Source organism: Tupaia chinensis, unplaced genomic scaffold (genome assembly GCF_000334495.1).
Source record: "Tupaia chinensis unplaced genomic scaffold, TupChi_1.0 Scaffold000048_1, whole genome shotgun sequence".
Classification (NCBI taxonomy): Eukaryota; Metazoa; Chordata; class Mammalia; order Scandentia; family Tupaiidae; genus Tupaia; species Tupaia belangeri.
In genome coordinates this window covers 2107077-2132789 of record NW_006159506.1, presented here as the reverse complement: position 1 = coordinate 2132789, position 25713 = coordinate 2107077, and the positions used below count along the sequence as shown (strand labels likewise).

General features: G+C 42.3%; 1 protein-coding gene across 4 annotated transcripts in view; it reads left to right on the top strand.

Moving 5' to 3' along the window:
* Positions 1 to 25713, top strand: part of HIVEP1 (HIVEP zinc finger 1) — a 158830-nt gene that overhangs the window by 113436 nt on the left and 19681 nt on the right. For all 4 annotated transcript variants that reach the window (XM_006141185.2, XM_006141183.2, XM_006141184.2 and 1 more), the window contains 4 exons: positions 5129 to 11079; positions 14373 to 14506; positions 15203 to 15378; positions 20333 to 20434. In XM_006141185.2, the coding sequence (XP_006141247.1) occupies positions 5129 to 11079; positions 14373 to 14506; positions 15203 to 15378; positions 20333 to 20434 (6363 nt within the window). The remainder of the gene's footprint in view (positions 1 to 5128; positions 11080 to 14372; positions 14507 to 15202; positions 15379 to 20332; positions 20435 to 25713) is intronic.

The following is a 25713-nucleotide window of genomic DNA, read 5'->3' as shown; positions in this document are numbered from 1 at the left end:
TAATAATAATAATACTTTCTAAATAGTTGCCCAGCCTCTGATTGCTCTCTCTCTCTCTCTCTCTTTTTTTTTTTTAAGAGATATTTCTGTAGGGCACATGCTGTCACCAGAGAGACAGAAAGGTAGAAAGCAAGAAGTCACCCCCAGAAGGGATGGCCACACCATAGTCCTTTCTCCTCCATTCTCCTCTAGGAATTTTGGGCGTGCACACACACACACACACACACCCGGCGTGAGTTTTAAGCCACTGGGTCCGGGACTCAAACCGCAGTCTACTACATGGGAGTTCAGCGACATAACCATTATGCCATCCATTGGCCCCCCAGCCTCTAATCTCTTGACTGTCTGAGCCAACATGCTTTCAGTTATCAGAACACAAGTAGTTGTTTTCTTACAAGGTGCAAGAACCTCCATTTTGCATAGTGATGTGTCTCTGAGAAAATCTGAAAAGGAGATTCACCTTCAGTCGAGAAACTACGAGGTTATAGTTTACACCTAACTACCTACCTTAAGAATATGCTTTACTGCACCTAGTTAGAACTCAGATGTTCTCCTGGGCTGGGGAACTTGCTTGTTTTTAATCTGTTATTATTTGGAAGTAATGCTGAAAAGCAGCTCAGAGTGGTATTCTCAACTCCTGTTGATTTTCTCTAAATATAGTTTGTGGAGAGGGTCAGATGGCGATACAGGGGTAATGTAGCGCTCTGCAAGGTTAACCCACATGGGAAGGTTCCAAGTTCATGTCCAGAGACCTCCTTAAATACAGCAGGTATGTGGGTCCCTATGATCTAGGGCTTGCTGAGTTCTGGGTGTAGGTTATGGTGTCAAGACCCTAAAAAAAGTTCAGGAAAAAATTTAATTAAGAATGAATTTTGGTGTAACGTTTTTTTAGATTTATACATAGTTTTTTCCCCAGGTATGCATTTTCCATGAACTTTTTGAAAACACAGAAGCCCTACTGATCTATCTGTGCCTTGAAAAATAAAAGTACCACTGTCTTCAGGACCTCGAACCTAGGATCTTTAGCTCTTATTTTTTTCACCATTGACTTTTTCCCAAGGAGTGACCTTTTTGGTCTTACTAAGTTGTTCTTGACAGCCTGCCTGGTGGAGAGCTCCAGCTCTCTTTCAAAGCCCAGCAGGTGACAGCACTGCATTTCTGGTCCCGCTCTTGGGTGTGATAAATGAACTTGTGTTTGAATTTTTGACCTTATGATGCTGTAGAGTGTTTGTTTGGTTTGCAGCCATTTCCACCAACACACTGAGTGTTGATGGAAATCAACTTTCAGCAGTAAACGATTCCATTTTGTATCCCCCCCCCTTCCAACTTGACTGTGTAGAGAGAAACAGTCATTTCATCCCTGGTGTTCACCAGCCTTGACAATCTTAGTAGTGACAAATATGATGCTGTAGAGTGTTTGTTTGGTTTGCAGCCATTTCCACCAACACACTGAGTGTTGATGGAAATCAACTTTCAGCAGTAAACGATTCCATTTTGTATCCCCCCCCCCTTCCAACTTGACTGTGTAGAGAGAAACAGTCATTTCATCCCTGGTGTTCACCAGCCTTGACAATCTTAGTAGTGACAAAAACAACAACAACAACAAAACAGCCTTTCTGGACTCATAGGTGTAACCATAAAGCAGTGTTCTCACTGTGAGGTGGAAGGCAGACCTGTGCCCTGCTTGGTGGGACCAGGGTGAACATTTACACAGGTACCTTTCTTGGGTGATCTTTTCCTGCTTGTTTTCTGGTCTTTCTTTGACTCTCCTCCTTTTGACATATTTTCATGTTCTTCTACCATAACAACAAATTGGCTTTAAAATTATGGAAAAACTGAAATGTGATGGTAAACAGCTATTCCCCTTCCCTTTTCTCATGCCAGTCATGTTTCTGCCTCAAGTCATTGTGGTCTGTACATCTTAACTATGTCTAACAACATTCTAGATGTTGTAGACATAGCCACAAGGTTTGATGGCTGTACTAACACTTTTCTGTAGGTAAGGGACCTTAAGAGAAAGTGGACCCAGTCAATCTCTAATAGATAGATTCAAAGTAAATCAAACCCAAGATGGGTTGAAGAAACTACAGCAGGTATATCATTCTCTCAAAACCAAAGGGTGTGCTGCCTTTTATTCTAGGACACTGGTTCCCATGGAGAGGCATCTGTCTGTGGTTCCTAGCCAGGGGACATAGTCACCTCCTGCACCAGATCTTGAGCTTCAGGAGATGGAGAATGAAAACCAGCAGGGAGGCATGCACCTGCTTCACGTTCACCTCTAGGATGACACTGTGGTAGTTCTCTCTCACAAGCCCTTTTACCAACTCTCTCCTAACGAGAAGAGTCCTTAGGAGAGACTGTCCAAGGTCCAAGTCTACCGTCACCTCTCCTCTCAAGCACCCATCATGAAAGGGATTTATCCCTTGAACAAGGAAAGTTAATTCACTCTGTTAAAGAACAGAGATCCAACAAAATCCCGGGAGAATGGAATCAGCTAGGAAAAGACCTGGGGGAGCCTCTTCTTGGGTGATTGCCATCCCCGTGATCTGGGGCAACAGGAAAATTCTGGGAACCTGCAAGACAGAACGGACATTTTGTCTCAAGGAAACTATTGTCCCACAAATGGAAGTGTTTTTTAAGCACACACAACTCAATAAGATAGTAAATTTATTAAAGCAAGAGCTCAACCTTAATATGAAACAATAAAGTGGGGTGAAATAAGAACTATAGAACTAAGGGAATAAAATGAGAACAAAACAAGAGCGGTCTAAAACTAATATATACATTTGAAACAGTAGGAACTTAATGGCCTGGAAATTTTAATAGTGACAGAAGGGGAAAGCTTTGGAAAATTGTAGAGAAAGCAACAGGGGAAAAAAACCAAACACATGAAAGCAATTTAAATCATCCTAAGAGTAATCCAGGATAGACATAACTGATATCCCTAAGGAATAGACCTTATTCCAAACAAACAAACAAACAAACAAAAACGAATCCCACAGAATATATTTGCAGAAATAGTAGAAGAAAAGTTTTCAGGAATAACCAAATTGCTAGAAGGCAGGGCAATATGCATTGTTTTGAAGGGAAGAGTTAGAGAACTGTGAGTAAACAACTATGCAAATAGAATGTAAAGGCTATAAACTTTGAGAAATGGGAGTGATGAGTCAGTCTGTATCTAAAATCAAAATATGAGTTCAAAAAAAAAAAAGAATCCCCCTTTCCTATTCTTAACTCCAGATGGGCTTTTAAAGAAATACGGATCTAAAGTTTAGCAATTCCATTATCCTCATGTCAGCTTAATTTTTTTAAATACAAAGTTCAATTTTATTTATTTTTTGTTTAAAACATGTTTAACATGTCTGGATGTCCCACTTGTGGGTTGGATGTTTGTGTTTTCTTTGGGGTATACGGCATTATTTAATTTTCTAAGAATTGTATCTAAACATAAACGATTATTCCAGAATGTGTGTAAATAGCAAACTAAACATATCTACCCCGTCACGTCTCTGACTGTATCGGTACTGGGTTGGCCTGGCATGAGCAGCTGACTACTCACTTCTCTTGCAAATAGCTTCTTATCTGTTTCTGTATTTATTTTAATAGCCTTGCATGTCTTTCGCTTTTATGACAACCCACCCCCCAGCTTTTCGGAAATGAGCGGAGAAACTTCTCACTCTAGATAATTATTTTTCATTTTGCCAACACCTGAGCAGTAGGGTTACTGAAAGGCATGAAGTACTTCTTTGACTTGAGACATGGTGAGGAGACAGTGGGAAAGCATCCTGTCATAAACGAGGAGCTCGAAGACTAAACAATGTACCTGTCATTTTGTGCAGGCTAACAATACCAGATGCTTTTCTCCTGTTATTTTTCAGCTCAAATATCTTGAGCTAATGAGACACACACCTCTTTATTTCTGTCCTCCTTATTGTGGTGAGTAAATGGATCTTTAATGGAATAGTATGTACCTTTTCTCATTGACTAATATATGAGTGTCTGTAAGCTGACGTCACAAGAGGACTGGAATCTTTTTTATTTGACGTTAAGGTTTTATTCTCAATAAATGCAAAGTGGCTATTACAGTGTTGACATTTTGGTCTAATTTTAATTTCCAATATGTACATTGCAACAGCTATTTAGAAATAATGGGAAATTAAATATTTGGCTTTTCTACAAGTAAGTAATATAAGATTGAATAATTTGTGTGTATGTCCAAAGATTCAACAAATGGAAGCCGAACTAAATTATGGGAAATAATTATTGCTCAGAAATGTAAGAGCCGACAGATCGTGGGTGGTTGATGCCACTTAAATGCTTATTGATTTCCCACATAGCTAAAAATGCAAGTGGTATCATCTCTTCTTTCCTTTAATAAGTATAACCTGTTTGTCTGTCTGTCTCCCTACTTTGTCAACTAATGATAAAAAAGTATGCCCATTGACTATCTTGTTCAGTTAAAATGGCAACTTTTTTTAACCAAGGATCATTATGGCATTGTGACTTTTTCATTTTCTTGGCAAAACGCCACAGATAAGTAGATTATTTACTTTCATAATTTTTTGTTCATTGATATAATTCCTATATCAGCAATTTAGTGGTTCTGCCAACTAATATATCATAGTCATCTGAAGTACGTTTACTCTACAAATTATTATCTAATAGCCCCTTTCCTCATAAAGAAGTCAGTGTTGTATATTTAGGAACTTAAGAGACGTTCACTTTAAAAGTGATAAGACAGTAACTATCCAGCACTAAAGCACTGAGTTTTCTTTTTTATTGGCCGGCCTTCTCTGGCCAGGAATAGCTTCTCGCTGCTGTTGTCTAGACAGGGTCCTATGCCGTGAGAGTGAAAGAAAGTAATTCCCTTTGGAAAGGTCTGACCCCAAGGCCTTCATCCCCCAGAAGGGGAAATGGCTTTCTAGAAACGCACACTGAAGTCTTTGCTTGGGTGTTTCAGTAGATGTTAACTGTCGACATTCCTGCAATGACTGAATGCAGGCATTCCTCAAACTGTCGTCTTTAATTGTCATGACATCCTCACGAAGATATCTTAATTTTAAAAAAGTTATATGTGGTTGCATCTATACGTTTACCAATCGGTTTTCTTTTCTTTTTTTTTTAACAGAAATCTTAGAGGCTGGTATTAAAGGAACTTCAGAATCCCTTAAAGGTGTAAAACGAAAAAAGATTGTAGCTGAGAATCACCTGAAGAAAATACCCAAATCCCCACTGAGAAATCCTCTTCAGGCAAAACACAAGCAAAACACGGAAGAGTCCTCCTTTGCTGTTCTCCAGAGTGCTTCCGAGTCTCACAAGAAACCGAATCATATTCCCGTAAAAAATGGGAAGCAGTTTCCCAAACAAAATGGGGAAACGCCTGGGATAATTACCGAGGCCTCAAAATGCGAAGAGTCCACCTCCCCAAAGAAGCCCTCGTCTCTGCAGCACCCAACCGAACTGCGTCGGTGGAGGTCGGAAGGCTCTGACTCCACCAGGTTCGGCGTCCTCGATGGAAAATGTGACCCTCGTCCTTTGTCAAGTAAAACGAGGCCTGACACGAGTGAATGTATCTCTCCTCGCTGTAGTTCCGCTTCCCCCTCGTATACAAATACCGCGTTCGATGTCTTACTGAAAGCAATGGAGCCAGAACTGAGCACCTTGTCCCAAAAGGGCTCACCTTGTGCAATTAAGACAGAAAAACTGAGACCAAATAGAACTGTACGATCCCCTTCTAAATTAAAAAACAGCTCAATGGATGCCCCAGATCAGACCTCCCAGGAGCCAGTTGCCGAAGCACAGCCCTCTCTCGGTACCTCATTCACACTGCAGGTGTCCGCTGCTCCGCAGGGTGAGCGGGCGGCCGCTCAGTCGGCCTCTCGTTCGTACGATCAGCACGGACACTTCATTTCCAAACCCAACCAGCATGATCAGCAGCTTCCAGGGCGTGCAGGTTCCGCCGGATCACTGGCACATCTGCAAAGTCAAGAGAACGCCCAACTTGAACAGGTTTATAACACAGCGGTGGTGTCGTCCGTAGGTCTGACTTCGCCTTCCAGTAGAACTCAGGTTACTCCTCCAAACCAGCAAGTGGATTCTGCTTCACCTCTGTCAGTAAGTCCCGTCAGCTCTACGCAGTTGCCCCCCACACCAATTTACAACTCAGCTCACGTCGCCTCTGTTGTCAGTCAAAGTGCAGAACAAATGTGCAACCTCCTTCTGAAAGATCAGAAGCCAAAAAAACAAGGAAAATACATCTGTGAGTATTGCAACAGAGCTTGCGCGAAGCCCAGCGTGCTTTTAAAGCACATCCGCTCCCACACCGGAGAGCGCCCGTATCCCTGCGTGACATGTGGGTTTTCATTCAAGACGAAAAGTAACCTGTACAAGCACAAGAAGTCCCACGCACACACTATCAAACTGGGTCTCGTCTTGCAACCAGATACAGGCGGCTTGTTCCTGTCCCACGAGTCCCCCAAAGCACTTAGCATCCACTCAGATGCAGAAGACAGTGGGGAGAGTGAGGAGGAGGGCGCCACCAGTGACAGGCAGAACGGCCCAGGGGCCATGGAACTGCAGCCTATGCAATTAACGAAGGGGATATCCAATGCTGAAGTTTTTTCCCAATCAAGTTCTCTGCCAAGCAATCCAGATCACGTGGTGGGTGACCTCTCACTCCAGGACAGACCTTCAGAATCGCAAGCTGTGACAGAGTTACCGAAAGTCGTGGTCCACACTGTCGGTGTGTCCCCCTTAAGAACCGACAGTCCAAACATTGCTGATGCCAAGCCTGAACTTCCTAGTTTACAGAAGCAGAAGGACCTTCAGGTGGCAAATGTCCTGCCCCGGTCAGCCTGCACGACTGCCTTAGAGACCGAGGAGAAGTCCCAGCAGAGTCAGCCAGAAGGAAAGCAGGACTGTCACACGGGGACGACACATGCCCAGCTGCAGAGACAGCAGGCCACGGATCACTCCCAAGAACAGCAAGGCAAGCTGCTCCTGAGCCCTCGCAGTTTGGGGAGTACAGACTCCGGTTACTTTTCACGTTCTGAAAGTGCCGATCAAACAGTGAGCCCGCCAACGCCCTTTGCCAGAACTCTACCGACCATGGAACAAGATTCCACTAAAAGTAACGGCCCCTCCGCCCCCCGCATCAGTCCACCAGCACCCTCAGCATTCACAGCGGGGGAAAAGGCCCTGCTCCTGCCGGGTCAGATGCGTCCACCCTTGGCCACAAAAACACTCGAAGAACGGATATCGAAACTGATCTCGGACAACGAGGCCTTGGTGGATGACAAGCAACTGGATAGCGTAAAGCCACGGAGGACCTCTCTGTCCAGACGAGGAAGTATCGATTCCCCCAAGTCATACATATTTAAAGACTCCTTCCAGTTTGATTTAAAACCAGTGGGACGAAGGACAAGTTCAAGCTCGGATATACCAAAGTCCCCTTTCACCCCTACTGAGAAGTCAAAGCAAGTGTTTCTCCTGTCTGTCCCTTCCCTCGACTGTTTACCCATCACCAGAAGTAATTCCATGCCCACCACGGGTTATTCCGCAGTACCTGCAAACATCATCCCTCCCCCTCACCCCCTGAGAGGAAGCCAGTCATTTGACGACAAAATTGGTGCTCTCTACGATGACGTCTTTGTGTCGGGACCTAACACTTCTGTGCCCCAGAGCGGGCATCCCCGGCCCCTGGTCCGACAAGCAGCCATAGAAGACTCCCCAACCAGCGAGAATCATGTTCCGGGTCCCGGACTGCCTGTGGATGAGAGCTACCAAGGAGGCCATGCCCCTGGCGAGACCCCCTCCACCAGGAGCAAGGCCCTGACACAGGGCTCACACCTCGAGAAGAAGAAGTCTCATCAAGGCCGAGGGACAATGTTTGAGTGTGAAACTTGCAGGAACCGCTATAGGAAACTGGAGAATTTCGAAAACCATAAGAAGTTTTACTGTTCTGAGTTACACGGCCCAAAAACCAAGGTCGCCGTGCGAGAACCGGAGCACAGCCCCGGGCCAGGCCACGCTCAGCCTCAGGTCCTGCACTACAGAGTCGCCGGGGCCACAGGGGTCTGGGAACAGACGCCCCAGATCAGAAAGCGGAGGAAAATGAAAAGCGTCGGAGACGAAGATGAGCTGCAGCCCAATGAAAGCGGGACTTCTCCGAGAAGCTCCGAGGGTCTGCCGTTTCAGAGTCCTCTGGGCTCTCCTCCCAGTCTGTCTAAACATCACGTGACCATGATCAGCGACCAGCAGCTCAGAAATAGACAATTGCAAAACTCCCAAATTCAGCTGGTCGCCAGGGGCCCCCACCAGACCACAGATCCAAAGCTGTCCACCATCCTGGAGCAGCAGATCAGTTCAGCGGCCCAGGACAAGGCAGAGGTCAAGAGACATGGGGCTGGGATCTCCGTCATCCAGCACACGAACTCTCTGAGCAGACCCAACTCATTTGACAAGCCAGAGCCTTTCGAAAGAGGTTCCCCTGTCTCCTTCCAGGAGCTGAGTAGAACAGGGAAGCCTGGGTCTCTGAAAATAATAGGACCGTCCCAGGAAGAAGGTCACCCCCCTCGGGACGCGTCCCATCCTCACCATCCTGCACTGTCAGACTCTCTCAGAGGAGAACTTCAGGAAAGCTCAAGAAAGATCTCGAGTGAACGGCACACGCTAGGACAACCCTCAAGACTTGTCCGGCAGCACAATATCCAAGTCCCAGAAATTCTGGTGACAGAAGAGCCAGATCGGGATGTGGACGCCCAGGGCCACGATCAAGAAAAATCAGAGAGGTTCAGCTGGCCTCAGCGCAGCGAAACCTTGTCGAAGTTGCCAACGGAGAAACTGCCACCCAAAAAGAAGAGGCTCCGCCTGGCCGAGATCGAACACTCCTCAACGGAATCGAGCTTCGATTCCACTCTCTCCAGGAGCCTAAGTAGGGAGAGCAGTTTGTCACACACGTCAAGTTTCTCAGCCTCGTTAGACATAGAAGACATTTCTAAAACAGAGGCTTCCCCCAAAATCGATTTTCTGAGTAAAGCTGAGTTTCTGGTGGTTCCAGCTGGCTCGGGTACCCTGAGCATCCCTGGGAGTCACCGGGAAATGAGGCGTGCCGCGTCGGAACAGAGTAACTGCATGCAAACGATGGAGGTCTCCAACTTCAGGAGTAAATCTTTTGACTGTGGAAGCCTAACTCCACCCCAGACAGCACCACTTGGGGAATTGCAGCCTCCGTCCTCCCCCTCTGGCATGGGGGTCCCCGGGCACGTGCCTCTCTTGGAAAGAAGGCGAGGCCCCCTGATACGGCAGATATCTTTAAGCATAGCTCCAGAGAGTCACCTGTCTCCTCTAAACCCATCTTTCCAGAATCTTGCTCTCCCCAGTGTGAACGCAGCACCATTTCAGGGCCCTCTGCTCACAGAGCCATCGTTAGCTGAGTTCCCTGCAAATACCTTGCAATCCCAGACTCACGTTAAGGATCCACGGACCGAAATGTCACAGTCTAGCTCTCCCAGTGTCTTCCCCGTCCCTCAGCTTTTTGGTGTCAGTTCGTTAAATCAATCCCCTGTCCCCCTTAGCCAGCAGAACACACAGCCAACTGTGCAGGTGTCCTCACAGGGCGCCAGACCAGACCCGAGTTCTGCTTCGTGTGTGTCTTCTCCAAGTCAGGATTGCTTCGCGCCCAAGTATCAGCTGCAGTGTCAGGTTCTCACTGCAAGCCAGGCTTGCTCTTCTGATCCTGGGCATTCCTTGCCAAATCAAGTGCTTTCGGACCCGGCCGGAGCGGATCACTACAGGACTTCAGGAGCGTTAGCAACTCAGTTAGTCGATCCCATGCCTGATTCACGCCCCGCGCCTCTGCTGGATCTCAGGCCGCTGGACCAGGTGCAGAAGGGGCCGTCTTCATTCGTGCTGCCCGTCCATCTGCAGAGCAACGTCCCTGCTTACTGTTTTGCCACAGTCCCACCTCTGCCACAGATCCTAGTGACCCAGGATCTATCCAGCCAGCCAATTTGCCAGGCGAGCCATAGCATAGTGCCAATCAGTGAGGAACAGAATTCCCTGCCAAAGTCCCAACAAGGTCACCAGGATGCTTTGCCTAACCCTGCGAAAGAACCTGGGTGTGAAAACGTGTTTTCAGAGATGGGCCGAGTTCCTCCTGTATCAGAATCCTTGCCCATAACTCACAAAATGTCTGTTGGTAGACTGTCCCCCCAACCAGAATCTTCAGCTTCTAGCAAAAGGATGCTCTCCCCAGCAAACAGTTTAGATATTGCCATGGAAAAACACCAGAAGAGGGCTAAAGATGAAAACGGGGCGGCCTGCGCCACAGACTCCAGACGGTCGGAGGCGCTGAGCTCGAGGGCTAACGACGTTCATAAACAGAAGAAACCTGTCTTGGTGAGGCAGGTTTGCACCACAGAGCCCCTTGAAGGTGTATTACTGGAACAGGATGTTTTTTCTCAGCCTGAAATTGAGAGTGAGGATGTTCATTCGACAGGCATTCTTCCACCTGACTGTTCATCACCAGGACACACTAAATTTGCAGTTATAGACCCTATAAATGAGCTGCAGGAGTTTGAAACCATCAAGTCATCTACATCATTAACTCTCCCAGTTCAGAAGTCACCTGTCCCTTCAGAAAACACTCACATTTCTCCTTTGAAGCGTACAGACGATAACCAAGAAAGAAAGTCTCCAGAGGTTAAAAATCAAGGTGACCTAGTGAGCATCCAAGAGCAGAGTCAACCACCAACCTCCAGTCTTCCATTGCTTAACCCTGGAGACACCCAGCAGCCGTCTTTCCCCAGCCTGAAGACCACAACCAGCTTTACGTGGTGTTACCTGTTACGACAGAAGTCATTGCATTTGCCTCAGAATGACCAGAAAACGTCAGCCTATGCCGATTGGGCAGTAAGCTCCAGTAATCCAAATCCACTTGGTTTGCCTACCAAGGTGGCTCTTTCTCTCCTTAATTCAAAACAAAAGACAGGAAAATCACTGTATTGTCAAGCAATAACTACCCATTCCAAATCAGATTTACTGGTCTATTCAAGCAAGTGGAAAAGCAACCTAAGCAAGGTACTTGGAATATAATTGATCTTCACATGTGGTTTGTGCAAAATAGTCTTAACACATCTTTCTACCCTTACATACTTTAATTGTAAATATTTAAATTTTGAATGGCCTATTGTGCTTTTTGTGTGTAGCTATGTGCAAAGCAGGGTGGTATAGTTACCCTGGGCATGAACACTGATGAAGTTACCTGAAGTCCAGTGATTCTGTCTAGAAACATTTTAGAAGTGATACTAACCCTGAGAGCATTTTTTTTTTCAAGTTGACTATGTAAGTCTGTACTTAATGGTATAGACATTCATGGTTTTACTTTGATGTTTCTCTTCTCAAAGTTTTACTGCTCTTGTTAAGTGAGAGATTATGTCTGGACTTTGTTTCTGTTGGTGCAGGTAAGCAAAGGAGTAGGTAATCAGAGATTGCTCTGTTTCTTACTAAAGTGTACACAGAGAGCCACTTGCTGTTGTCTTGTGCATGCTAACTACCCTCGTCAGCCCATCCCAACCGTCTCCCAGTGTCACTCTGAGCCTCATGAGTACTAGAGAGATGATTCATAAAATAAGCTATTCATACTTGTGGTAAGTTGATTTGGTTGAGATTTCTAGAATAATTTAGGGTTGTGAAATGACAATATTTGGTCATTTGGTATTTTGTGGAATCAATCTCATTAGAATTGTTGGCTTTATACAATGGAAAGAATCATGTAGGTGAGTAAGAATAAAGAAATAGATGAGGGTGTATTACATTGCATCCTAGACATTGAGAATTGTACATGAAGTGCTTGACTTCTTCAAGTTCTTGAGCATGAAATACAGATAAATGTTTACATACCTATCAATTAAAAAAAAATCACAGTACCATTGTTATAATAGATACACACACAATTCTAAAAGAGCGAAGATTCTGCCATGGCAGTAGTTAGAAGAGGTAAAGAGGTAGGGGCAACACTCCAAAGGTGGTGATACTTTAGCTGAGTATTAAAAAAAAAAAGTAGGAATATGTTAGCAAACAGGAGTCAGTGACTTGGAAGTGAAAGCAAATTTTAAAGAACTACAGGAGCCTGGCATGTCTCGAATGGTAATATATTTCGAAGTTAGAAATGTTGGTAAAAAGCAAAGCTTATGCATAGTATTGAAGAACCCCTGAGACTTTCTCAGTGAAGAAAGGTGCATTCAAACCATTTGTGGAATTTATTTTTTAAATGTTCCAACTATAATAAATCGTGGAAGATGAGACCTAATCATGAGAATTTAAGCCGAATTTCATCTGTATTCCTGAAGTGCCTATGAAACGTGTCCTCCTCAAGGCCCTGGGAGAAATGTCTGAAAACGCAGTTATAGGTGGGCCCTCAGGAGCTTTCTCCAAGTGGAAGATGTTGAGTAGTGATTCTTCAGTGCCCAAGTGTGATTATTGATATTGCTTAGAGAGAGTATAAAGGAGAGGACCTTGATCATTCCAGGGATCCCTCCTATTTAAAGGGTGGAATTGACAAGGAGTCTATACAGGAGACTGATAGGATTGTTCATAGTGGAAGCAGGAGAACCAGAACAAAGTGTTATCATGCAAAACATGGAAGAAGATATTTTCAGGTAGTACATCCATGTGGTAGAGAGGTCCAGACAGGAGTGTCTGGAACTGAGTGGTTCTCCTGTTATTGGAGATCTAAGTCTATGGCAAGTGGCTGTGGAGGATTGGGTGCTGGGCCAGCTGTCTATCCACATACCAAATATTAATGAATTTAGGATTCAGAATGGTAAGGAAGAATAGATGCTATAAAAGAAAAAGGTGTCTAGGAGACACAAGAAACTAACAACACGTTATTACCATAGTGTAGTCAAGCAGATTAAGACTAAAGAAATCATCATGATTTTGGCGTTTAGCTCATTCGCAGCTTTGGCAAATAGGAACCAGGTTTTTAGTTAAAAAGTGAGCAAAGATAAAGAGAAACTTGGTATTGAAAAAAAGGGGGGATTATTGTTATAGGGATAAAGTTTAAGAAAGCCTCATGCACACATGAGGGCACTTCAAACACTTTTTGGAAATACGGAATTTGTGAGTATTTTTGTGCAAGAAGATTATAATTTTTTTCAGTTTTTTCATAATATGCATTTCCCATGAACTTCCTGAAGACGCCACCTACCCAGATTATGGGAAAAGCTGATAGAAAAGAGGCAAAGTTGCTTTTTTGCCCTACAGTGGTCAGTGTCAGCACCTCTCCACACAGCTGTCCAGGAGGTCCGGCCGGTGGCTTTTCTTTATTCCTTCTTGTCTTTATAAGGATAGGAGCCTCCTTTCCTGAGGCTGCATAGATGCTCCCTCCAAGATGCACACGCTCTCTCATCTCACTGTGTTCCAGCGTCTCAGTCAGGTAGCCATCTGCTTAGCCCTTGGTCAGGATAGCAGGGCAGTGCGTTGGACTCAGCCGTAGGACTGGAGGTGGAGCCTTCGCTATTAACACCTGGGAGTGTCCTTCCTCGCCGGGCCACGCAGTTTCCCTGTACTGGGAGCCTCACGAGGACACGTGAGAATGGAATGGCAGCATGAGTGAGAGGACACTGTTGACAGTACTGTTGTTGTCTGAAATCACTGATAAAATCATTAAGGTGATTTTCCTAGAGGAAAACCACACAATATCATTTTACAGTTCATTACCTTTTTCCAGAGACTTAATTATTATCAGGCCAAACCAGACTTTTGACCCCGTGTGGGCGCTCATGTTCTCAATTCTCAGGGAACTTTGAGAAGATAGAGAGGAACCATGATGAGGGTTCAGAACACTAGGAGGAGGGGAAGGGAAAGATGGGGCAGTCTTCTGCTGTCCCCTGTACAGTACACTTCAGATGAGGGGGTTTCATGATGTTTCTCAGGAGGATGAAATGCTACCACACCAAACGGAGTAACAAGCTTTTCCCCTCCATTGAAGAATAAATTCTAGGAAATATATTTAAACCATAGTAGGAGCGGTTGATTAAATATATAATCAGATAATCTATTTAAAAAAATTCCTGTTAGGCTCATGAAATACCAAGGTGTGAGGTTGTGAAGTCTTGTGGATATCAGTGAACTGCAGTGGGATTTTAAAATAGCGTGAGTTTTATCGGTTTGCTGTGGTTTAGGCAGACAGCGATAAGGAAGTTGGTACAGCTAATGACCTTTGATCCTGTGACTTCTTTGTAGTGTGTTTTGTTAAATTAACTATGTGCCCTATACTCTGCTGTATTTTCATTTCCAGGGAAACATTAGCGTGTGCGTGTGTGTATTCAGTTTTATTAAATTAGTTTCTCTTTTTTTTTTCCTTTCAGAGAGCATTAGGTAATCAAAAGTCCACAGTAGTTGAATTCAGCAATAAAGATGCCTCTGAAATTAACAGTGAGCAAGATAAAGAAAATTCCTTAATCAAAAGTGAACCAAGAAGAATTAAAATATTTGATGGAGGGCAAGTACAAATTTTACTTCTTAAATGTACATTTAAACTTACTTTTTAAATGTACATTTGCTTTCATGTGAATGAAGACTTACCAGCGCCAATTTTATATACATGTTGCAAGGTTTCTCAGCTTATTAACAGAATCTTTGTGACAAAATATGTGTTATGTTCATTCTGTCTTGACCGAGAAAATGACAGTACTTAGGGAACCCTACAGGGTCTAGAAGTCAGCTAAGAACTATGTTTTCAGAGTGACCTCTGGGCTTCACGTTGATTTACAATAAGGGATGACTTAAAAAATCTGCTCTAGGAAATGAATATATTTCCTATTTAATGCCTCTATATTTTGATATAAGGAAACAAGTTGTGAAAGTCCACTGTAGTTTTAGTGAAGCTCAGAAATATTTCAGTACTTGAACTTTTCATGATTGAATTCTTAGCAGTAACGAAAACTTGTAAACCAGAGACGTAGAAACAGGGAAATACGTTTACATTAAACATATCGTGTAAGTTTGTTCCATTAGAATTTAGCTATTAGAATATTAAGTATGGGTACGAAAATCTGGAATACTGTGACTTACACATGCATACCGTTTTTACTGAGTATAAAACTTGTGCCTTACTTTTTAGGTTGAATTGTAATCATCCATATTTTCTCAGAGACATAGTGTTCGATCTCCCTATTCGTTTTTTTCTTTAAATTAGATATAAATCAAATGAAGAGTATGTGTATGTCCGAGGCAGGGGAAGAGGAAAGTACATTTGTGAAGAATGTGGAATACGTTGTAAGAAACCTAGTATGTTAAAGAAACACATACGAACCCATACAGATGTCCGCCCCTACCACTGCACTTACTGTAACTTCTCCTTTAAGACGAAAGGTATGAGACACAAGTTGCTTTGCCATCCTTTTCCTTTAAGTAGCTAAGACCCAATGTTGCATGCTCTTTGGCCAAGAATACAGTAGCTTAAATAGATGAATATAAATTATATCTTGTCAACATTATTTCTTTGTTTCTGGACCCTTTGGGAAAAAGTTTTAAATTATACACTTTTAGGATATGAATTTTTTAAATGCGTAATGACCTTTTTAAAATTTTACCCCCAATTACAGTTGCATAACATGATGACTAATACATTTTTCAAAAATATGTAATTGGGCCCAAAGAAGAAAAAAGAAACTTTCATGGTCACAAAAGTTCATTTGGGTACAAAAAGATGGAAGAAAGATTTGAGATAATCACCACAGTAAACTTTTATAATGCTTATACATGTTTTATTATCTTAGTTTAGGCATACATAGTCATTTCTTTTTTTTTTTTAACCCAACTATTGTTGAATTCCAGCTTTTAAATTTTTCTAGTTTTTATTATTTGATTTTTACAAAAAGTTCTCCAAGCTAGTCATAAAATTATATTTAGCACCCTTTGTGTTATCTTAATATGTTTTTATTTAAATTATAAGCCTTCATTCCAGCTAAAGCCAATTTTATCCTGTTTCCTGTTATGCATAATGGATATAACCCCTATAAAAAGGTGGCCTTCTCCATTGGGCTCCTTGTTTATAAATCCGTGTGTAACACTTTGTTACCTGAGATTTCAATTTCATACACCACTCTTTAAAAGTAGGAGTCTAGGAATCAGCAGATGGCATCATCGTTATGCCCCTAGACTCCCACATACTCAACTGCAGTTCAAGTCCCAGACTGGGTGCACACGTGTGCGTGTGTGTGTGTGTGTGTGTGTGTGTGTGTGTGTGTGTGTGTGCGCCTCAGATCCCAAGAGGAGAATGGAGAAGGGATTGCAGTGTGGCCATCCTCCCTGGGGGGTGATTTCTTGCTCTCTGTCTCTCCAGTGAGTGCATGCACCCTATAGCAAAAATCTCTCTAAAAATAAAAATTAAAATTAATAAAAAGTAGGAATCTCATTAACAAAGCAATATGATCATGAAAATGTCTGTCTGAAAGGATATCAGACCAAAAAAGAATTGTTTTTTTAATGGATACTAACCCTTTTGAGTCAACTCTTTTTTCTGTTTATGTTGTTTATCTTCACAGTTTTTTTTTAAGGCAGATAAACTCTAAATGTATTACATTTTTTTGGCTAGTGTTTATTGACATCTGAAGAAAATAATAATGTAACAACTAAAGCACTTAAAACCAGCTCTCTTCACATGCCAAGAATATCTGAAATAAGAATGGTAGAAAAATAAAATGTTTTGTAGATAGCTTTGACCATTTTCAAACAGTTTCAAGAAGTCAGAGGGGATGGGAGGAATACTCACTCTATACTTTGTGATGCAGAGTCTCCTGGAGATAGGGGGTGAGTTTGGGGCTGATTTTGCTAGACTCAAGCAAGAACACCAATGGAATAAGGCTCTTTGTTTGTTTTTTAACCCAAATTATTGCTTTTTCACTGGCTTTGATCCTACAATGAACAGATATCCATTAATTTCCAACATGAAATGATGAGCATACTTTCAAGGCAAATATTACCAATACAACATTACTAAATACAGAATCATTTTATTATGTATCAGAAGATCAAGATAATGTAGCATGGGTATTTCTCAGAAGAAGGAAGAAAAGGGAAGTAATTATATTTATAAATGAAGAGCAAGAAAAAAACGAACGTGGAAAACCAAATGAAATTACAGAGGTTTCTTAGCAAGGGAAATATTACGAGTCACCCAGTGTTAATCTTAGTGAGATGAGTTGAAACATCACACAAGAGTTTAGGTGAATGTTTGTTAAACAGCAGACAGAACAGAATGACTCCCCCGAGGAGGAACCTTGCATGTTTGTGGTTTCTATGTCTTACATTTCTCTAATATGCCATATATCGGGGTTTACATTAAACGTTTTTGTTCTGTCAGATAAGTCATGTGATATTATATGACGGATATTTATTTAAAGCAGGCTAGTGAAGAAAATATTAGAAATACTTGAAATTTAATATAGTTTTCTCAGGATGACAGTTGTCTTTTGTATTTGTTTGTTTTGTTTTGTTTTTTTTTGCCATAGGAGAGAAAGTGAGAAATTGTGTGTGTGTGTGTGTGTGTGTGGCGGGGGGATGGATATGCCACAATCCCTTCTCCTCCATTCCCTGCTTGGGATTTTGGGCACGCATGCACAGGTGCCCCACATGATTTGCAAGCCACTAGATCAGAGGCTTAAAATGTGGCTGGCCCTATGGGAGTCCAGTAATATGGCTGGCCCTGTGGAAGTCCAGCGCCTTAGCCTCCATGCCACCAGCTGGCCCTGACGGTTCTCATTTTTTGTGACCAGCATTCTTTCAGAAGTCTACCTTTTGTGAATAAGTGTAAAACAGATTTCCTAGTCCCTTTTAAAGATAACTGTGTCATAGCAGACCTGTTTTTGAGTTCCTGGTTTTTGTCCTACTCTGATTCCTTGGTTATCCTAGCTGACCCACCTCTACTCTACCTAGTGTCTGGTTATTAGCAGGAGGAAACAGTGATGTGTTGGGTGCTGTGTAAATACGGTGTGCAAGACAGCAAATACTATCGAAGAATGATCTGTAGTACTGAACGTTTATGCTTCCGATGGTCACGCTTAGGAATCTATAATTCATTGTTTGTCCTTTTAGTTTACTTTATGAGTACGTTTTCAAAATAATTTCAATTGATTTGTTTTCACAATTCTGCTTTAAAGGTCAGTCAGCAGAAAATAAACAGTGAGCTTGCATTTCCGAAAGATTTAGTCCCTTTTATGTTATAGAGGGTTAGATTGCATCTAGCTATGAGAAACCAGAAACAAGAAATTTCATGCTTTCCAGAGGATTTAGATGAACATTTATTAAATTTATCTGAAAACGTACCTATTAAATTAATGCACGAAGTTTGTAATATTGCTTGGGGTTATTTACATTTAAATAGGCATATTTAAAATACATTATTTCTCATTTATTAAAATGAGTAAACTGGTCAATATTACGTAACAGCTTAAGTTATAAGAAAATATACCAATTACTATTTTTCCAAATCTACCTAATCACAATTATTCAGTAACTTCTTAGAAAGCAGTTAACCTATTCTGGCTCTTTCTAGGGGACAAAAGCATTTTGAAAGAGAACTATCAGTCAACCTTGTCATTTGGTTTATAATATTGTTATTACATTGAAAACATTTTTACTTAGAAGTAGACATTTCAGCCACATGAAGGTGGCTAAATAATTTTTTATAACTTTTTAAATATGAAAACTTGGACACTCTTAACAAGGAGAGATTTTATGTAATGAACACCAGTGTGCCCACTGTCTTTTGATGATTGCTAATATTGTGCCACATTTGCCTTGCGTTTTATTTTTAAGTGTATTTAACATGCATGTCAGACATCGCCAAACCATGTACACCAAGTGCTAGCTCCAGAATCACAGAGGCCAGGATGTGAGGGCTTAGACATCACCTGGCCCAGGCAGCTCTCCCCTGCATCCTTCAGCACTAGCTCTGGGGTCTGTGCGGCCTGCTCGGACAAGAACATGTTCTCTAGTGCAAGAGTCGGCCGTATCACACGCTTCATGCGTGTCTCAGGGACCAAAAGCTCTATAAATACATCACTTCTGCATGTGCTTAGGTATCACAAGTCAAAATTGATGCCAATGAGTCACACATATTATTTAGGTCTTTTAAAGGCTTCCTCTCAAATACAAGTTTGCCCTTACCCACCAGAATATCTTTTGTTTTCTTTCTGTGTTTTGTTTTCTCCCAAGACAGAATTTGCCCTGTTGGCAGTGTTTGCATGTATGGCAGTGTCCACACAAGTCCAAGCGGACTTCCTGCGTTGTAATCCCTCAGGGCAAGTGTGCCGGGCAGGTCCCAGTTACTCCAGGAGCATTTACAGACACACAGCACAGCCACAGAGGAAACACACCTCCATGGATGCTGTCATCAGGCTTCTAGTCAAAATGCGAAGTGGAATTAATGCCATGAATTCTTTTTCCTATTCCAGACACACAGAAATAATGTTAATAATATTATAACAACCAAAAATAGTTTCTCCAAGCTAGTCAGACATGAACTTTGAAAAGATAAATTCTCAAATACTAGAACTAGGATACTCAAAGTAGCATGGTGAGCAAAACTTTAAAAAAAAAAGAAGAAAGGAAGTCCATATCAGACCTACAAGCATATGGTTTCAATGCCTGTCCTTAGATGGGATCTGAGGCCCCTGGAAGAAGCCTGGCTCTCCTGTCCAGGGAGTTTGGGTCATGTGGGAAGTAAGCGATCTGCTTACAAGCAACACTTGTACATATGCCACACAGAAGACTAGAATCCATGGCCTTAAACCAATGAACCAGTTAAGGTCCCAGGCAGAAGCAAGTGGAAAACTGCCTTACAGAGATGTTTCTACAACCCAGAATACTTAGGCCTCCATGGAAAACGGTCTTGCTGAAGATGAATTTGCAAGTAAAACTAAGCATCATGCAAGGAAACAGATTACCATGAGAGAGAGCCAGCAGATGTAGTTAGTGGAGAACTCACACTGTAGGAACTACAGATCGTAGTGTAATCTGAAAGGAACTTTAAGTCATATGTACAAGGTTTTAAGAAATAAGGACTAGAGAATAGAAGCCATACGGCATAGAGGCACTATCAAAGTAGAGGAGGCAAATTTGACATAGAGAAAACATCACTAACAAATAGCGTGGTTTTATAGCATAGAGATACCATTATTTTTATTTGTCCACATTTTAATAAGTGAAGTTGTATAGCCACACTCTGTACTTTTGCTTGAAACTGCAATGGAATTTGCCAGTGTTGACAATGCAATAGCAAAATAATACTATGTAAGCTTAGTAAACATTCTCTTCCCTTAAGGAAATCTGACAAAACACATGAAGTCCAAGGCACATAGCAAGAAATGTGTGGATTTAGGCGTCTCAGTAGGTTTAATAGATGACCAAGATACAGAAGAATCAGGTAAGGCTTTACACCATATTTCTCGTAAGTGCTGTTTACAATGTTTTTTTTTTTTTTTTTGCACACCCATACCTTCTTTCCGTCTACACTGATACTGCCTAACTCCTGTTTTCATCTCTTCTTGTTTATAATACACGATAGAGCCCTGATCAGTTTTCCTGTCCCTGGATTGTCTTTGTTCCTGCCTATCTGTCCCTGCTGATGTTATTCTTCTGAGCTGTCTGTCTAATCATACTGTTCCTCTGCTCAGAGTCATTCATGGGTTTCCTTTTGCCTGCTGGATAAAGCATGAGCCACTTGACCTTAATCAGAACCCTCTGTGGTCAGCCACCTACCTGCTTCTTCACCCATCTCCTTTCTCTCCCTCACCCACGCTCACGCTTGAATTTCCTGCTTACATGATGTCTGTCTGGCTCAGTCTTTACAAGCCTCCCTAAGACCCTGCCCTTACTCCCCACACCAGTGTGGCTACAGTCTGCACTGGACGGACGCTCGTGTTTCTTCAAGGTCCAGCTCAAACCCTCCGCTGTCATGAACCCTTGTCTGATTTTGCTCCTCACGCGTCTTGTGAGAAACAGGTTTTCCCTTCTCCGAATTCCTGCAGTGTGTCAGTGTCCTCTCTGAAAGCAGTTAGGCCCTCTCTCCCTTACCTTGTGACCATGCCCATGCGTGGCCTGACCCCCACTGCGATGTTCTCCAGCAGGTCACGAGCAGAACCGATGACCAGGTAGTACTGGTTCCACCGTGGCATCCGGCTCGGTGCCCCGCTCCACGAGTGTCCGTGGAGTGAAACATTGGTTTGCATCTCCATAGTGTCTGTTGTTTTGAAAAGGTTAACTGGTTGGATTTCTGTTTGTTTAACAGGGTTAATTCAACAAGTATAAGTGTTTATCTTTGATTATTTATGAACTATAATAAATAATGTTCATTCATTATGACCGGTCAGAGAATAGAAATATCTTTTTGTAAAACTTATTTTTTAAACTAGAGGATTTATCAACCAAAGAGAATTAAAGGACAGAAAAAAAAAGTATCTTGTTGCTTTTTAAAAGCACCCTAAACGTTTATCTCTTTGCTTCATTTTCCTTAATATGTATTAGTTTGGTGCAGAGAAAATTTCCAAAGAGAAAATGATTAAGATGTCAGTGAAAATCTAGGCAAAATATTAAATGCATTTAGTCCTGACAGTCAGTAACACACTAAATGAATCAGCTTGAATTTATTTGTAAATATGCAAGGGAAGTGACTCATATCTTAAGTGGCATAGAGTCATCCAGATGGAAAAGGACAGGAAAAAAATGTGAAAGGGTTTCAGCAAGCATATTGATTATCCTCCGATTATGAAGGGCAGGAGGTAAAGGTCGTCACATGAAACACTGATGTCTGAAAATACGTATGCATAAGAGGCACCGTTAATACCTGCTCACATCTTCAAGTAGATGGATCTTCTAACTAACATGTCTGTAGAACCCTCTAAATTGTTGAGAAGATAGTACTTATGTCCTAGGTTTTGCATGGAAGAATTGAGGTTAGTTTCCATTCATTATCAGACATTGTTCAGATTGGCTAAACTGACCGACTCACCTATCCATCCACACTCATTTTTGTGTTTTTCATCTCACTCCAAAAGCATTTGAAGCCAGTTGTTAGATTATAACTCAGTGTTGACAGTCTAATTCTCTATTCAGATTAGATCTGATAAAACAAGGTCATTTTACCTGGTTTTCTTTCGGTTTAATTTTTTAAAGAATTTTTAAATTAAATTAAATTTTGTTTTTTAATCCTTTCATTAAGAGTTTTTATTTATTTTATTTTTTGCCTTAGGGCATGTACACTTGCACCTCCCCAGGGGGGATGGCCATGCTGCCATCCCTTCTCCTCCATCTTCCTCCCAGGATTTTGGGCATACATGCACATGCACCTGGTGTGATTTTAAAGTCACCAGATCTGGAATTTGAACCATGGTATGCCATGATGGAATCCAGCAACATAACCACTACACCATCTACTGGCCCCATCATTATTATTATTTTTAAAATTTGACCAAGGAGAGACAGTGAGAGAGAGAGAGAAAGTGAGAAAGCAAACCATCAGGTCCAGGACTCAAACCACAGTCAACCATGTGGGAGTCTAGTGTGTTAACCACCATGCCACCTGCCTGCCCCTTAGTTTAACTTGTTTACTTACTATATTTGTGGATAGTATGCTCGAAGTTTTTTCACAGTGTTTATTGAATCGTAAAGTGTAGCATATAGGTGGATTTCGCCAAGTGCTGTGTCATGCCTGGGACCTAAAATTTTTTATTGCTATGCTGACAAACTGTGGCCCTCTCCTCTTGCATGATCATAGGCTTGCAGTATAGGTATAAATACAGTAAACAGTTGTTTAAGCAGTGGTCTTATTTTCCTTATATTCTTTTCTGCTTCTAAAACATACGTTGAGAATTTTTAAAACACAAAGAGTACAAAGAGTATTATTACATACACCCATGTATTTACCACAGAGTTGATTATAAATATTTGCTCATGTTTTCTTCAAGTACTTTGCATAAATTCCATGCATTAAAAAGAAAGCTGAGTCAGGTGTTACACTGGAGGCACAGCCCTCCTTCCCCCCTTTATAGCCCCTGTCCTCTCCCAGTGGTCACCGGCAGGCTGTCTGCATTAGGGAATCCTTTTCAGTTCACTCACTGTACATGTATATATCCAGTAACGGTATGTGATTTTGTTTATGTTTGAATTTTACATTTAAATAAATATGCCACCTTGTATTCAGATACCCACAAAATTAACTTACTATATAATCTTTACGTGTCCTCCGGAAGAGATGATCCATTTCCTCACCTCTCTAACTGTACCTAATAATAATCTGTATTTAAATCTAGGCTGACTTGCTGGCTTGTTGTGTGTATCTGTGGTTTCTTGGTGACTCTCCTAAGGTTGGGTCCCATTATAATTTTTTTTTAGAATTATTTTATTGAACTTTAAAAAAAAATTAATTTGAACAGAAATGGATAGTGTGTGGGGTAGGATGAGAAAGCAAGCCGCCAGGTCCCGGCCTCGAACCATGGTCAGTCATGTGGGTGGGAGTCCAGTGTCCGTAGCCACCATGCCACCTGCCAGCCCCCGGTCTGATAAAACAAGGTCATTTTACCTGGTTTTCTTTCGGTTTAATTTTTTAAAGAATTTTTAAATTAAATTAAATTTTGTTTTTTAATCCTTTCATTAAGAGTTTTTATTTATTTTATTTTTTGCCTTAGGGCATGTACACTTGCACCTCCCCAGGGGGGATGGCCATGCTGCCATCCCTTCTCCTCCATCTTCCTCCCAGGATTTTGGGCATACATGCACATGCACCTGGTGTGATTTTAAAGTCACCAGATCTGGAATTTGAACCATGGTATGCCATGATGGAATCCAGCAACATAACCACTACACCATCTACTGGCCCCATCATTATTATTATTTTTAAAATTTGACCAAGGAGAGACAGTGAGAGAGAGAGAGAAAGTGAGAAAGCAAACCATCAGGTCCAGGACTCAAACCACAGTCAACCATGTGGGAGTCTAGTGTGTTAACCACCATGCCACCTGCCTGCCCCTTAGTTTAACTTGTTTACTTACTATATTTGTGGATAGTATGCTCGAAGTTTTTTCACAGTGTTTATTGAATCGTAAAGTGTAGCATATAGGTGGATTTCGCCAAGTGCTGTGTCATGCCTGGGACCTAAAATTTTTTATTGCTATGCTGACAAACTGTGGCCCTCTCCTCTTGCATGATCATAGGCTTGCAGTATAGGTATAAATACAGTAAACAGTTGTTTAAGCAGTGGTCTTATTTTCCTTATATTCTTTTCTGCTTCTAAAACATACGTTGAGAATTTTTAAAACACAAAGAGTACAAAGAGTATTATTACATACACCCATGTATTTACCACAGAGTTGATTATAAATATTTGCTCATGTTTTCTTCAAGTACTTTGCATAAATTCCATGCATTAAAAAGAAAGCTGAGTCAGGTGTTACACTGGAGGCACAGCCCTCCTTCCCCCCTTTATAGCCCCTGTCCTCTCCCAGTGGTCACCGGCAGGCTGTCTGCATTAGGGAATCCTTTTCAGTTCACTCACTGTACATGTATATATCCAGTAACGGTATGTGATTTTGTTTATGTTTGAATTTTACATTTAAATAAATATGCCACCTTGTATTCAGATACCCACAAAATTAACTTACTATATAATCTTTACGTGTCCTCCGGAAGAGATGATCCATTTCCTCACCTCTCTAACTGTACCTAATAATAATCTGTATTTAAATCTAGGCTGACTTGCTGGCTTGTTGTGTGTATCTGTGGTTTCTTGGTGACTCTCCTAAGGTTGGGTCCCATTATAATTTTTTTTTAGAATTATTTTATTGAACTTTAAAAAAAAATTAATTTGAACAGAAATGGATAGTGTGTGGGGTAGGATGAGAAAGCAAGCCGCCAGGTCCCGGCCTCGAACCATGGTCAGTCATGTGGGTGGGAGTCCAGTGTCCGTAGCCACCATGCCACCTGCCAGCCCCAGGTCTTATTATTCTTTAAAAAGAACCTTCCTCCACTGAGTGGATGATAGTTAGCCATGGGGTTTTGCTTAGCGGCTCTTTGGATTTGAGAGAGGAGCCCACAGCCCTGCAGTGTGACGCCATGCCTGGAGGGTGTGTTGTCCTCCAGCCTGACACCAGCCTAGTCTCCTTTGTCACATTGTCCTCATCACCCCAGCGTCTACATGGAGACCCCAGAGCTGAGGGCCCTGCTCCCATCTCCTTCCCGTCTGTGCCCTCCACAGCTGCACCTGGCGAACTTGCTGTGCCCTCCGGTGGCTCTTCCCTGCAGCCTTCTCCCATCCTCCTGGCTGCTCACAGGAAGTCTCCACTCAAGGTCAACCTTCCTGCTATCTTCCTCTCCTGTTGCTTATCTATTAACACCTATCAACCTCCTCTTCAAAGAATCCAACCACGTCCCCCATCCTACCCTGGTCAAAACTACTATTGTCTCTACCGTGTTGCTTCTCATATCTCCTGTCTGGTCTCTGGGTCCAGTTTACAGACTGTGCAGCACTGCAGCCAAAGGGGTTTTTAGAAATTATGCTGTTCTTCTGTTCAGCACCTCCAGTGAAGGTTTCCTGTCTGGGGAGCCCTGGGAGCTCAGGGTCACTGCCCCTCCCCCAGCACCTGCCTCTGAGACTGGATTCCGATCCCCTCCCCAAATCCTGGCTCACTGGTCTACAGCCATGCTGCCTCC